The sequence below is a fragment of the Drosophila erecta genome, unplaced genomic scaffold (assembly GCF_003286155.1).
Source record: "Drosophila erecta strain 14021-0224.00,06,07 unplaced genomic scaffold, DereRS2 tig00000126-arrow-pilon, whole genome shotgun sequence".
Classification (NCBI taxonomy): domain Eukaryota; kingdom Metazoa; phylum Arthropoda; class Insecta; order Diptera; family Drosophilidae; genus Drosophila; species Drosophila erecta.
This window is the reverse complement of record NW_020825209.1, coordinates 9,523,796-9,538,060: the sequence shown is the minus strand read 5'-3', so window position 1 is coordinate 9,538,060 and position 14,265 is coordinate 9,523,796. Positions and strand designations below refer to the sequence as shown.

The 14,265-nt window shown below is 43.9% G+C and overlaps 2 protein-coding genes across 2 annotated transcripts; one reads left to right on the top strand and one right to left on the bottom strand.

Annotated features, from left to right (window-relative positions):
- Positions 1-405: 405 nt before the first annotated feature.
- Positions 406-11,917, top strand: LOC6550705. The gene is made up of 9 exons (XM_001978083.3): positions 406-1,038; positions 5,947-6,093; positions 7,636-7,895; positions 9,184-9,472; positions 9,535-9,880; positions 9,952-10,314; positions 10,390-10,706; positions 10,784-10,932; positions 10,998-11,917. Exons 1-9 carry the CDS (start codon positions 669-671, stop codon positions 11,229-11,231), a joined length of 2,475 nt encoding a protein of 824 aa, XP_001978119.1. The 5' UTR covers positions 406-668; the 3' UTR covers positions 11,232-11,917.
- A 977-nt stretch (positions 11,918-12,894) lies between these two features.
- On the bottom strand, positions 12,895-13,715 carry LOC6550704 (probable 60S ribosomal protein L37-A). The gene is made up of 3 exons (XM_001978082.3): positions 13,575-13,715; positions 13,305-13,440; positions 12,895-13,240 (listed from the first exon to the last, which is right to left on the bottom strand). The coding sequence occupies exons 1-3, from the start codon at positions 13,575-13,577 to the stop codon at positions 13,095-13,097; spliced, it is 285 nt and encodes a 94-aa protein (XP_001978118.1). The 5' UTR covers positions 13,578-13,715; the 3' UTR covers positions 12,895-13,094.
- Positions 13,716-14,265: the final 550 nt, after the last annotated feature.

Below are 14,265 nucleotides of genomic sequence, written 5' to 3'. Positions count from 1 at the left end.
TCTCGGCTGAAATCCGCAGTTGAACATTCGGCAAATGCAATTCTCAGAGCTGCGAGATCGGCGATTGGGAATCGTAATCGCCAGAGCCGCAGTCAGTCGCTCAAAATTCGGCTTGCATTTCGTTTTGAAATTCGGTCTGCGGCTAACGCACACACACAGACATACGTGTATTAGGCCAACACGGATACTGACCTATACATAGAGCCTCCCGGGTTTTAGGCCCCCGAACCGCTGAGCCGCTAAGCCGCCGCCGAACCACCCAACCACCGAACCACCGACCCACCGACCCACCGAACCACCGAACCACCGAACCACCGACCCACCGAACCACCGAACCACCGAACCACCGAACCACCAAACCGCCGAACCTGAGCGGTCTTCGTATGCTCGGCGGCATTTGGACAATCAGTTGACGTTGAATGTTTCGTCTTGGCGGTCGCTTAATTCAATTCGCTGAACGCTGACACAAACGATCCGAAAATCACCGATCGCCGATCGTTCCGTTGTAAAAAAAGATTTTTCCAAAATTCTTGGTTTTTTTTTCTGTTCTGTTGCGTCCTTTGCTCTTGTGTGTGATTATTTGTGTGATTATGTGCCAGAGAACTGAAAACTCATAAGTCGCATAGAAAGTACACAAGAGGGTTTGCTAATCCAGGATCCTTGGCAGGATGTCACGGCATATGCTGTCTCTACTGCTGGCAGTAATTGCCAGTAGTCAGGCGCTCGAGGGCGTGGTCCATCCCACCTGCAATCTGAAGGACAATTGCAATTTGGGCGATAATCTCCTGGCCGGAGCCAATGCCGCCTCCGATGCTGGCGATGTGTCTGCCGATAAGCTGGAGAGCAAAATAGCTTCGATTTTCGAGGATAAGGTCAACTACAGCCTGAAGTTGTTCGCCGACGATGCGACCACAACGATCCTGGAATATCAGACGGCCAACTTGAGTCAACTGCATGCGGTAACGCCTGGAAATTATACGATGCATCAGGTGCAACAGGCGGAGGACGAGGACGACCAGGTGGAGGAGGATGAAAGGGGTAAGTCAAGTGGGCGATCCATTACCGATCCACCGATACATTCGCTCGATCAGCGATTTCTGCTTTTGAAATGCAACTTTCGATAGGGATTGCATAAGAGGCCGTGCGTCAAATCAAAAGCAATTGCTTGGCCGCTTCGTATTTGGCCAAGATGCGTCATCTTTTTGGGCCACTTCCGGCTGACCGTAAGGGCCATCGCGAGAAATTGGTTAAAATGTCGGCTTATCTAATCGATGCCTCGCCTTTGGTTGGCCACTTATTCTTGTTAAGAGGTCTGGCCTTGCTGGATCTTTTTTATTTTCTTTTCCGGTGCCAAATATTTGCACTTAAAGTTAGGACCTCATTTTGTTTGGCTGATGGGGGGGTTTTCCGTACACTCGATACTCACTGGTTCCTGCGAATGGAGTGACCAAGTCAAGGCAATGTGCGAAGTCTCACGTAAACGAAACAATTTTACTCTGTATTTTATTGCATTTTTGCTCCTCATAATGTGATAAGGTCGCGCCGCACGTAAGCGAACTCAGAAATTTGGAGGTTTAACCCATATAATTGTTTCAACTGTAATCGCCTTAAATTACAGAAGTAATTATCTTAATTGCTAAGCAGCATCTTCGGATTTTGCAGCAGCTCATGCTGCTATTTATGTGCTTATTTATTGTCGCCTTAATTATTTGTTGCACTCAGTGAATGTCAAAACGATGTTCAAAAAGTTATTTATGTGCTTACGCTAAAATATATTGAGCTGCATTTTATCTAAACCAGTTATTTTTATAATTTAATCAAATTGAGCCACACTTCGTTACATTGCAATGCGCAACATTCAAGCCGAATATCGTATTTATATCGTAACGAATGCCGTATATTTCAGCCACATTAAAGAACCAAATAAATGAATTACTTCCAGTAGTTCCAGCATGGAACTAAGCTTACTTCAGTACTTAGCCCCTATATCGTAAGTAATGCCATGCCGAATATCGTAATATCAGATACTCGGCCATTCATCAAGCACCATCGAAATTACCCAACGTTATGCCAATAGCACTTCCTCGACTCGAAGTGCCTGCTCCACTCGATAGTTCCAATGCGTAACGAATGCCGCTTCGTAGCGCCAATTCTGAGTGTTATGTCCGATGCAGATGCTCCTTCCACTCGAGTCGCAGTCGCTGCTCATAGTACCGCCCTCAAACACGGCGCATAACATAATAAAACCGAGTGCCCAGCCCATTTGACGACCCAGCTTAAGTGGTTTTTGGTTTCGGTTTCGGTTTTTTGCCCACTTTGTGCCTGGTTTGTTTGTAATTGATCTTCCCAAGTGGTTGCTTGTCGCCGATTTGTTGCTGTTGTGTTGTATTTTTATTTTTATTTAACATTTTTTTGTGAGTGTGCATATACTTACACCACATCGCGAGCCCATCATCCACCCATAAGTGAGCGACCACTTGACCAGGTGACTGAGGTACCGTTAAAGGCCTGTCATAAAACGCGAAACGTGTTACCCACCATCCATCCATTCATCCCAAAATAATGCGAACTACGATTTACCCAATCGTTATAGTAATGGAAATGGAATTGGAAATGACGGCGATGATGCGTCGTCCAGCAAAAGGTTAAGATATCTAAGCCGTTGAGATACCAAGAACTAATAACGGTGGCAAATTGGCTAGTTCGACAAGCTGTTTTTGTTTTTACTGTCCGGTGGCAAGCCAAAGCTAAACTGCCAATTGACTTGATAAATATTGACTTTAAAGCCCAGTTTAAGTTGAGTGGTGGTGCACCGTAAAAAGCTGGCGTTTTTAGTAATTCTCAGTTGTTCTACGTTGGAGTTTTACGCTTAGAATCCATTCAGTTGTCGGATTTATGTCAATATTTTGCAGAGAAACTTAATAAAAGGTATTAAATTTATTACATTTGTATTAAATTATAAATATTTTCAAAGAAAATCTTTGTCAACATTATTTTTGAATCTTCTCATCAGTTGAAAAGGCAAGTGCAAGATGCGAATATAATTTCAGTGTAGTGCGAGCGAGCAAACAAAACGCTGGCTCATCCGGGGACGAAGTCGATCGTGATCGCATTGTAGTATTGACTGGCGAAAATGTTTACGAACAAGTGACAAGTGCTGATCGATTTGTGGCGATCAGCAGCCAGGAGAGGTGCCACAAATAGATGTTATAATCCGCGAGATAATCCGCTGCTAATTGGCAAGATGAAATCAGTGTGCACTATGGAGCGAGATAGGTGTATATTAAGCAAGTACGAGCTGTAGTTCACATAAATCACAGCCAAGTAACCGCGTAAAGCCAAGACATTAAATGCCCATTCACCGCCACAATTGGCCATTACAATTCTGGCTGGTGGAAATCACAAACCAGATCCACTAACTAGAACGCTCTTTTGTAATCCGCGGCGTTTGCGCAGGATTGCGCGAATTTGTTGGCCTGGAATATTGGCCAATATTCGCGAGTCCAGCTGCCATTTAGTGGAGTTGGCTCTTGGCATTCAGCCGATACAGAGCTGCTCGGTTTTCAGTTATTTTCGTTTTCAGTTTTTCAGTTTTCAGTTTTCAGTTAGCAACTTGGCCAAGTGGGTCAGAGACGAATACGAAACGCACACTCAGCTGAGATAGACGGCTAATTAAGCCGCCAACTGGCAGCCAGTTGCCGCTTGTTGGCCCGGTCCAAAGTGCGATTCTTGTTCAACATGACATTCTCTGCTGGCCATTTAGCATAGATGTTTCAGTTGCAGTTTTCTCGCTAGCGAATTTACTTTTGATTTTGATTTCATTGTACGAATACCAGCAATGAATTGTCTTGGCTTTTATGGGTCGCAATTTACGATCATGCGTTTGGCTGGGGTTCAAATCGTGCCTGGAAGATCGTAAAAGTCTCTGTGGCTCTAAGATTAACATTCCCCAAAACTTCAGATGGAATTGGTTGCAAGTGAATTGCATAACAATCAACTGAGGGGCTTGTTACTAGGATCCTGCAGTTTACGATCCTCCTAATTAATCCGCGAATAGTTGTTTTATTTCCACGCGGAGCTTTAAACTCTCTTGAGTTGGAACGGAATTCATGAATAATTAAATTATAGATTTTAATGCTGAAAGTGGGTGTGCCTCAACGTATCGTATTGCGAAATGACACTTAGAGGGAAACCCACTTAACCGCATTTTTCCAGAACATTGTCGTATCCCAAGGGAGTTGGCAGCTAACTCACGATACACTTACAAACTATCCCAAAGATCTGTTTTGCCATATCAATGCCTGTGAATCTTCATAATTTGCGATGCTAATGAGCTGAGCCGGTTGTAAATGTTTCGCACGGATGCCATTGTTGCCCCATCTTCATGACGGGACTGGCAATTGTAGAATTCTCCATTCTTCCTCGTGCCCACGTCCTCGGCTCTTCCTCCGTAGAGCCGGCCAGTTTTTCCAAATTTAGTTTAGATATATATACATATATAATTCTATATATATAGAATATGACGACAGCTGGCGAGAGGCACTCGGCAGTCGGATCTCGTCGCACTCTGACGCATTTTAGCACTTTGGGGACTGCCCAGCGACACCCGCCCCTTCTGGGACCCCCTTTTGGCTGGCCCCCTTCCACGCCCAAAACAAAAAATAAAAAAAAACAAAAATGAGTAGACGGATGCAGGCGGCAACTGATATATTGATGTTCGATGGCTGGAGCCACGCGATCGGCATTTGAAATGAGATCTGCCTAGCATAAAAAGTGGCCAGCATGATAATGAAAATGTTAATTGGGACTGGGACACCAGCTTGGCATGCTGATGACGGCTGGCCACTTGGACTTGGAAGCTCTCCAAGATCTACCATCCCCATTTTTCTTCGTCCATTTGGCGGCGCCTCATTATCCGTCTTGGGTCTCCATGAATGGCCGCTCGGTTCACTTCCTGTTTGTTCTAAAAGCCACGTGCCCAGGGGCCTGACCTTGTTCAATTTGGTGTCCACATGTGCGTATTGTGTGCCTTTTGCGGTGCAAATGGCCTGCACTCAATAAACAGGCCCCATTTTGAGAGAACATGGCTATGGCTCAGCTGTACTATCCATAACTATCCATATCCATAACACTCAAAAGACCGCATTCCCATTTAAAGCAATTTCCTTGATATATCGGGAAAGGATTTAAAATTACTATGCTCCCAGGCAAAGCAACACAATTTCCAATGTAATGATGCATAATAGCCAGTTACGTTCTCAAATTATATAGCCCACATCCAGTAAAAATGTTGTGCAGTTTAAAGTATATTAATATCATATCAATAACAAGAGTAATGCCGAAAAACCACTTTGTTGCATGATCTTAATCGGGGTTATAGTCCAAATGCGGTTCCGAAATTGAAAAGCATTAACTTAGTGATCCAAAATCAGCGGTTATCAAATTCAATCTCAACGAAAAGCTGTCAAAAATGCATAACAATGACCGCCAATTACCAATGATTTATACAAAAATCTTTTCGATGCGTTGCAATTTCCGTTGTGCTGATTGTTTAAATTATAGCACACAAGTAACCAGTGGAACCTACGTGTTTTTCCGAGCTGTAAGAAATTTATTAATATTTTTCGAACACGGTTTATAGTTTGCTTGTAAGTTTGAATAATAATTCTCTGGCTTGGCTGACTTGGGTTACAGTGAATCACGGGTAATCACAGTGAATAGTAACGAGTGCATTTTGAAATTGAATTTCCTTTACTTAAAAAAACCATTAAGATCTATCAAATATGTAGTCATTTCAATACCGTACAATTTAGCTAACTAGCCGCTTGAAATTGTATCGGAAAACAATTACCGGGTTACAAACAATACAAAGAATTGTTTACAAATTTAATAAATATTTATAAATATATATTAATTGACTACTTTTATACATTTCCGTACTTCCAGTTTACTTGTACAACATTGGCAAGCGTTTTCTGGCCATTACGCAGCCCTTCGATGCGGCCAGAAATCCGGATGCCTCGACTTTGTGTCGCCGGCAGATGCATCAGTTTCTGAACGCCTTGGACAACTTCGATCTGTGGGCTCTGAAGAGTGAGTACTCAACAGCTGGGTAAACAAACTTGAAGCGCGTGGTGGTGGCCAAGTTGGGTTGGGCTGGGTTGGGGCGATTGCAAGGTCACTCGATGACAGTCAACAAATTGGCCAGTTTGGCGTTGGGGTTCTAGTTCTGCAAGTGGATGGTTGAATGGTTGGATGTTGGATGGCCTGATAGAACCGGAGAGCTGGAGAACCGGAGAACAGTAGAACCATAGAACCAGTCGGGGGACGTTCGGCTCGAATTGGAGTCATTGCCAACTGGCAGCAGGTGAAGCTGCAGTCGCAGTTGACTCCGACTTCGACGTGACCGCCAGACGAGTTCGACCCCAAAGTCGAATGCATCAAATGATACTGTTATGGCTGAGGTAATAGGGTACACAAAGAGCAATATAATAACAATTAGGAAGGACAAACAGGAAGTTTGCAAGCATGAGAAAGTTACTAGCACCATAAACGGAAGTATGATATATTATAGAATAAAAAAGGCTTTGCAAACTGTAGAAGAGTGCAAATTTGGTTGAATATATTCCAGAACTAGTGTAGGAAGTAGCTAGAGTTGCTTAGGAAGCAAGTGACTTACTTTTGTGGCCGGCACTGTACTGGCAGCTGTGTGTGCTCCAAAGCGAAGGCCAATGGTCGAACTTTACCCACATTCGCACACCAACACTCACTCAGATGATCGAGCATGTGGCAATGCCAGTTGCATCTAGCGAATTTCCAGCCAAGAGCAGCAAAATTGCAAACATGAGCAAAAACAGCGATTTCAATTGCCACTGCGAACGCGAACTTGACACAAAAGACCGCAACGTCGACGTCGACAGAGGCTTAGAATCAGAACGAGAGGCGCTACGAGTTGCGATCACAGTCAAGGTCACAGTCGCCCCAAACCGCCGCCCACCGCCCACCACAACACGCCCCCCACCGCGCCACTTCATCCGCTCGATAGCGAAACGTGAATGGATCACATATTCAGCTATTCGAGGAATCTCCAACTGAATGAATAAGAAGAATGCCCTAAGGCTGAGGTCAACACATGAGTGCAAAATGGGTATCTGTATGATTATTTTGAAGATCGCATAATTAGGAAGGTGTAGTAGCGAAAATACCGCGATATGTAATAACCATTTACCAGAATCAAAGTGAGTTAAAGTACGATTGCTATTATTCTTCAATCGGTCGCTGACTTTAATCGCCTAATAAAAAAGTCATATGCGTATGCTAATTTCTTCCCGGTTTATTGACATTTACTTGATGAAGACCGCAAGATTATTTTTTATGGTCTAATCAATAAATGAGGTCTGGTTTACTAGAAGTGAAACAGGAGAAATTTAATTTGCATTTAAATGGATGAAACCCATTTTTAAGACAACAACGGGAAGGTAAAATGCTAAGATTTAAAAAAATGTCTATTCAAGACTTGCCAAACGAGTGGATACATTTAAATTTCATTCTTAGACGGGGGTTTTTTGTACTCAAATATCAAATGTAAGCCGTGTCTCCACATAATAACTTTTCTATTTTTTTGTTTTTTTATAGTGCACGACTCCAGTGGCAAATTGAACTCGGGCATTTTGAATGGCAACATCAATCAGCCCGGCGACTTTGACCAGTGCTTGGGCATTCAGCAGCGGATGAAGGATCAGGAGGCGGGCAAGGATCAGGATGGGGACTCCATCATCCGTGGCCAGTATTGCTTGGCCTATGCCCAGCCAGTTCTGCCACACAATTCGAAGCGATTGAGGAGTTTCTTCAAGCTGATCCAATCACACGGACCTTTTAAAAGCGAGTTCAACGACGTGAGTATCCAAACTTTTGAGTTTCCACATCCCAAAGTTCCTTTAATGGAGCACGTGACTGAGATACCTGATCAAGGGAATGAACTGAATCGTTGGGCTCGCGTAATTTATTGATCTTAAATATATATTTTTGTGCATTTTAAGTGGATAAAGTAAAAATCGTATACACTTTTTCATACTTATTTCTGATTGTGTATATGAAAGTGTAAATGTGGCAGAAAAATTGATTAACATGGGTCCGCTAAAATGTTGGACTTCGACATTGAACTTGACCAAAGACGAAAACTGCCTGCGGAGAGCAAGGCGAAGTAATCAAACGCGAAAGATGGTCGTAAAATGCAAATGCCGAATCATAGCCCAAAATCGAAGCCGTAAGCTCCACTCAGGCCAGTGAACCCAGAAACCGGACAAACGGACAAACGGACGGACAGTTTACGGATCTCTGCACCGAAAAAAGAGGAACATCATTTGAATATAAATTGTTTGTTCTGATTATGTCAGCACAATAATAAGTACATATATTTTAAAAATCCATAAGGAAGAACAAGTAAATCGTTCCGGTTTTTTTTCAAGTAAGCAGAACAATTATTATTAGCTTTCGACCGCTTTTGAAATACTTTTTAGTATGCATAATAAAAAGCTACATTTTATTTAGGTATTCAATTACACAGGCGCGTATTAAAAAATAAACTTAAAATCTCAATTCATAAATAATAACAACAACGTAAGTAGTTGCGGTTACTACCCGGTTTGTGGGCGTGGCAAATTTGTTTGGCAAATTTATAGAAATTTACTATGTACATACATATATTTATAAAAAACGGAAATAATATCAGAATAGATGGGCGGACATGGCCAGATCGACTCGGCTATTGATCCTGATCAAGAATATATATGTATATTTTATTCTGCCTCTTAGATACTTTTCAACGAATCTAGTAACCCTTTTACTCTACGAGTAACGGGTATAAAACCTATGTAAACACGTAATTTACCGTTGAAAAGATCACTTAGTTTAGAACACATAAACTTAACATATGTAAATTGCAAAATTATCAAGTGTATAGGCGGAACAAACGCGACCTGGCTTAATTAGATTGCCTCGAATCCCGTTCAACTAGTCATTGTTTTTATGTTTTCGAGAGTAATGGAGGCGTAGGTAGGTCAGAGACCCCAGTTGATTCAGCATTCAATTAACCTGGAGAGGATGGGGCGGTTCTCCTGCGTCATTACCAACTCATCGCCAATCAGACGACCGCTCAATGGGTTTATTTTCTTGTAATTCCAGCCTGGTCACCGCGTGCCCCGCTACTCCTTGATCAACTGGGGCCTCTGTGTGCCCTCCGGCTGCTCCGCCCGGGATGTGGAGTACAGTGTGGCCGAGTACCTGGGCAACCAGACCGCCTCCACGGGCATCACCTTCAATGTGCGCGTGGAGCCCCAGATGTGCCAGGTGCGTGATCAGCGGCCCTGGGATCGGAACACCACCTGGGCGGTGCGCTTCTTCCTGCTCGTGCTCTCCGTAGCCATCCTGTCCACCATCTACGATCGATCGACCAAGTCGCAGCCCAAGCAGAGTGAGTTCGCTCAGCCTAATCTCTAATTGCAGTCATATATGAAATGGTGATTCCATGTTCAGATCCCTGGTTCACGGCCTTCTCGTTGGACAAGAACCTGCGCTGGCTCTTCAGCACGAGCAGTGCTCCTGGAGACATTGAAGCGGTGCATGGCATCCGTTTCCTGAACGCCCTCATGCTGATCTTCTCGCACAAGTCCATGGCCATGTTCTTCAATCCGTACAACAATCGCACTGCCATGTCGGAGAGTCTGGGTCAGCCGTGGACGGTCATTGGTCGAGCTGCCTCCCTCTACACGGATCCCTTCCTGCTCTTCAGCGGCATGCTGACCGCCTACTCCCTGTTTGGTCGCCTCATGAAGCAGCAGCCCATCAGGCTCAAGAACGAGTACATTAGTCGGCTGATGAGGTGAGAGGAGTTCATTTGAATGAGTTAATGAGTTATTGCTGGCACTAATCGAATTGGCTTACCCGCTGCAGAATTGTTCCGCCCCTGGCCGCTTTGATCCTCTTCTGCACGTATGTGCTGCCTCTGTGGGGCAGCGGACCCCAGTGGAACCTGGTGGTGGGCCACCATGCGGACATCTGCAAGAAGAACTGGTGGCGCAACCTGCTCTTCATCCACAACTACTTCGGCTTCAGCGAGATGTGCCTGACGCACACGCACCATTTGGGCATCGATACGGAGCTCTTTGCGGTGGCGCCACTCCTCATCCTGGCACTGTGGCGGTGGCCAAGACGGGGTCTCTTCGCCCTGCTGCTCCTCTGCACGGTGGGAACGGCGGCTAGGTACTACACCACGATTGTCAACCAGCTGTCCAACTACATCTACTTTGGCACCAAGTGAGTTTGGCAGTTTCCTGGGGAAACTATCTATTCGGTATTTTATCGCTATTTTTTTGTGTTTTTGCGATCCAGCATTCAGCGCCTGTTCCGCACCGCCGACTACATGTACTCGTTCCCGCCCCACCGCTCCACGGTGTACATCATGGGCATCCTGCTGGGCTATGTGCTGCGCAAGTACCAGAACGTCCGCCTGAGCCGCCTGCAGCTGCGACTTGGATGGCTGGTGGCCACCGTGTGTGTGCTGGCCTCTCTGCTGGGACCCGCGCCCATGGGCGACATCAACTACGTGTACAATTCCACCCATGCAGCTATATACGCCGCCTTTGCGCCGATCGCCTGGTGTCTGTTCTTCTCCTGGATCGTCTTTGTCTCCCATAATGGGTACAGAAGTGGGTGTTGAGAACGAATATCCATGGCTTGCAGCTGTTAATCTATTTCATGTTCTTTTTGTTTTGTTTTCAACCAGATAAACTGACGAAGCTGTTTGCCTGGCGCGGTTTCCAGGTGTCCACAAAGCTATCGTATGCCATTTACCTGACGCAGTTCCCCGTGTTCTTCTTTAATGTCGGCCGAAGGCGTCACATTCACCACTACTACAACTTTGTTTCGATTATTGTAGGTATCCCGCAGGTTGATCATAGATAGTTAATTGTATTGTTTGTTATATTTACCCATCACAGCTCGATACCAACGAATTCATATCGATCTTCCTGGCCTCTGTGGCCCTGACGGTGCTCTTCGATGCGCCGTTCCAGAATCTAAAGAAGCTGCTGATCAAGCGACCCACTGCGGCAAAGGCGGTGAAAGATAGCCAAGCCAATGGGACGAAGTACCAGGATGCGACGACAACGACACTAGCCTCTCAGCCCAGCAGCACTGCCCTCCTGCAATCGCATCACCCGCACTCCGATTAGTCTGGATGCACACACTCTTTTCTAGCTATGTATAACTTGTAAATGTCCTAGCATTTAGTGGCAATATGTTTAGTGATCCCCAGCGAAATCCCCAAAAAATCCCATCCAATCCGTCCATGTGCCCATCACATTTCCTTCGAATTCAATCCAAAACCGCCCCTAGTTTTAGTGAAACGCTTTATACATTGTAAATTGTACTATTAGTCAAATCGAGCGACAATTAAGAACCGAACCGTAACGAACCGATTCGTAGTCATAAACCAATCAATCACTGCTTGATGTACGATATTATCTTGCTTGCTAAACCGGGCTTCGAGAGGTGGTCACTGCTGGGGAACCCTATATCGTAAGTTTAACTTAATATTGGGGCCCTGGACTAAGACTCTCGGAGCGCATGTTTATTAGAATACTTACGTTACCTTAAGCGAGGTCAAATGTCAGTTTTTAAATGGTAATTTAATTAATAAAATATATAAATATGTTACAAAACCCTCAAGCTTTGTATGTGCATGAATTCCTCAAAGTATGCAATATTCAGATTCAAAGCATACAGTTCTGGAGCGACTGAAATGTGATAAGTCCGATTACTGTTTGAGAAGCATTGGTGCGGACGCCAAAAACTGGTAAAGGTTTAGAGGCACTAGATCGCCAATTCCAATGTGAAGCAGTAAAAACGAAAACATATCACTTATAATACTACTACATTCTATACTTTCATCAAATCGCCAGTCAAAATGTTGATAATGTGCCGACTTAGCTAAGCAACACTTTTGCAAAAAAAAAAACTATGCCCTAAAACTAATAGTACAAGTGCCATACTGAAAATTGTTTTTGGTTTTTTATGCTAGCTGCAGCTATCTGTTGAAAACGAGAGAACATTTGCAACAAGCCCTAATAAACAAGAGGTTTAGATCTGATGAAGGGTTATAAATATTTGTCAATATCAAAGAATATTCCTAAAATGGTATTTGGAAAAATCCTTTAAAATGTATATGTTGGACCTTATTGCTGATTCGCATTTTGTCCGACATAATTGCTTTTCTAAATTATTTTAAACACTGCACGCGAATCAACTACAACCATTTCAATTGCATGAAATAAGTTAGGCACATCCAAACTAGCAAATAACTTCTGCGTTTCTATGTGTAGATTGTTAATAGTTCAATTAAACGGTTCCCTATGTATGGGGCTACTTTTGATAAACACAAAGTATTAGTTTTTAACAATCAGAAACAAGAATTTTGAGCCATTCTTAGGATTCAATTCAGTAAAATTATAATCAGAATCAGTTGATAGGTTTCTCAGATTGAACTTATTATGAATTGAAGTATTTCTATAGATGTTTTTGCGAAACATCTAATTAGATTCAAGTAAAATATTAATTTAGCGATTTTACGATGTGAAATAAATTGCCATGCTTTTTGTTTAGTTACTGGGTATCTAGATTTTAATACTGTCTTTATAAAGGCGTTCTTTTCTAGCTTTCAAAGAAAATTACTACAAATGTGTTGACTTCCAGCAGTCACAATTTCTGCGAAAACCACGAGGAAATCAGCCCTACAGGCGGTTGGTTATGGATCTTGGCCGTTTGCACGCTATCTTTTGGTTGCTTTTCGGTCACATTTCACTTTTGTTGCACAAACAATAAAAAAATATTCACCAGTTTCACTTAATAAAAAAAAACGTTCATTTATTAGCGCTCGAGCGATTTATTAGCCATGTTGCGGGCCATTTTCAGTGGATTTTGGATGGTGTGTTCACGTTGATCAACTGGAGGCTGTCGTTCTCAGTGGTTAAGGGCAGCAGCTATCTCCGTCTATATAACCCGGTGTGGGATATACTTCTTGGGATACCCAGAGCCTTCTACTTGCTGGACTGCGCAGCCTTCTTGGGCTTGGCCTGGGTGCCCTCGCGGAATCCGTTGCGGAAACGGCGGCGCACGACCTTCAGGTGCTGCATGCGACCGGTGCCAGTGGTCTTCCTCCTCTTGGCCTTCACCGACCAGTTGTCTAGCGTACGGAGAATGCAATTATTAACCAGGTAACAGGGCGGTATTGGGGCATCTTGACTTACAGGAACGCAACTTGGCGGCGGGGTAGCCGCACTGGGCGCAAGTAGACTTCTGGATGTGGTAGGAGGAGCGGCCACAGCGACGGCACAGGGTGTGCGTCTTGTTGTGGCGCTTACCAAAGCTGGAGGTTCCCTTCGTCTGTAATGGAAACGCAGGGTATTAGCACTTCTGCTTGCAGGGCACACTCAAAAAAAAACAGGTGAAACACTGGAAATATGCTGCTTGGCAGGCTAGGCAACTATATTTCGGTTTAACGAGCACATTTTACGCACCATCTCTCGTGGCGAACGGTTCAAGAATCGAACGAAACTTGCAAACTACAAATTTAGCACGTGGCTTCTAGTAAAGACGACTTCTCCGGAAGCGCAGCAAAAAGAAAAGGGAAGAAGAAGAGACGCCAGAGGTGAGCAGCGAATAGTGTGGCCGCGTAGCGCGACTATCGATAGTTCAGCTGCGAAGGGTTGCTTAAATACCAAGAACTGGTATTTACAGTGTTGTTTAGCAGGTGGAGAGATGCCAGACCGAAAGGAAGTTCAATTAAATACTGAATTACATAAATACTTAAGGAATGTACAGCCACTTTATATAGTCACATATTACTTCATAATAATGTGTCTGTTTTTATAAAACTATTAAAACTTTTTTTTAAATAATTATAAAAAAACGCCTTAGTACCTCAAAAAATAAAATACATTTCCCTTAACGGAAGACTTAATAGCGCTTAATAGCACTACTATCGATTGCCTAGTCGATAGCACAACAGCACGTGGCACGCAGGCAGTTTAACAGCGGCCGGCAATGTCAACAATCGCCTGCTCCCACAAAACTCCAATAGATGGCGCGCAGCATTGCCCGCCAGTTTAGAACTCACAAATTAGTGAAGTACGATTTGTATTCAGTTTATTTGGTCCACATACAGTCTTAAGTTATTGGAAATGATAAAACGAGCCAGGAAGGTAAAAA

What these genes read in the sequence shown, in the direction of transcription:
- LOC6550705 (XM_001978083.3), top strand. Translation starts at nt 669, where the DNA reads ATGTCACGGCATATGCTGTCTCTACTGCTGGCAGTAATTGCCAGTAGT. An exon ending in CGATCTGTGGGCTCTGAAGA is followed by an intron (nt 6,094 to 7,635) that starts GTGAGTACTCAA and finishes GTTTTTTTATAG; the next exon opens with TGCACGACTCCAGTGGCAAA. An exon ending in TTAAAAGCGAGTTCAACGAC is followed by an intron (nt 7,896 to 9,183) that starts GTGAGTATCCAA and finishes TTGTAATTCCAG; the next exon opens with CCTGGTCACCGCGTGCCCCG.
- LOC6550704 (XM_001978082.3), bottom strand. An exon ending in CGCCGCCAAGTTGCGTTCCT is followed by an intron (nt 13,241 to 13,304) that starts GTAAGTCAAGAT and finishes TCCGTACGCTAG; the next exon opens with ACAACTGGTCGGTGAAGGCC.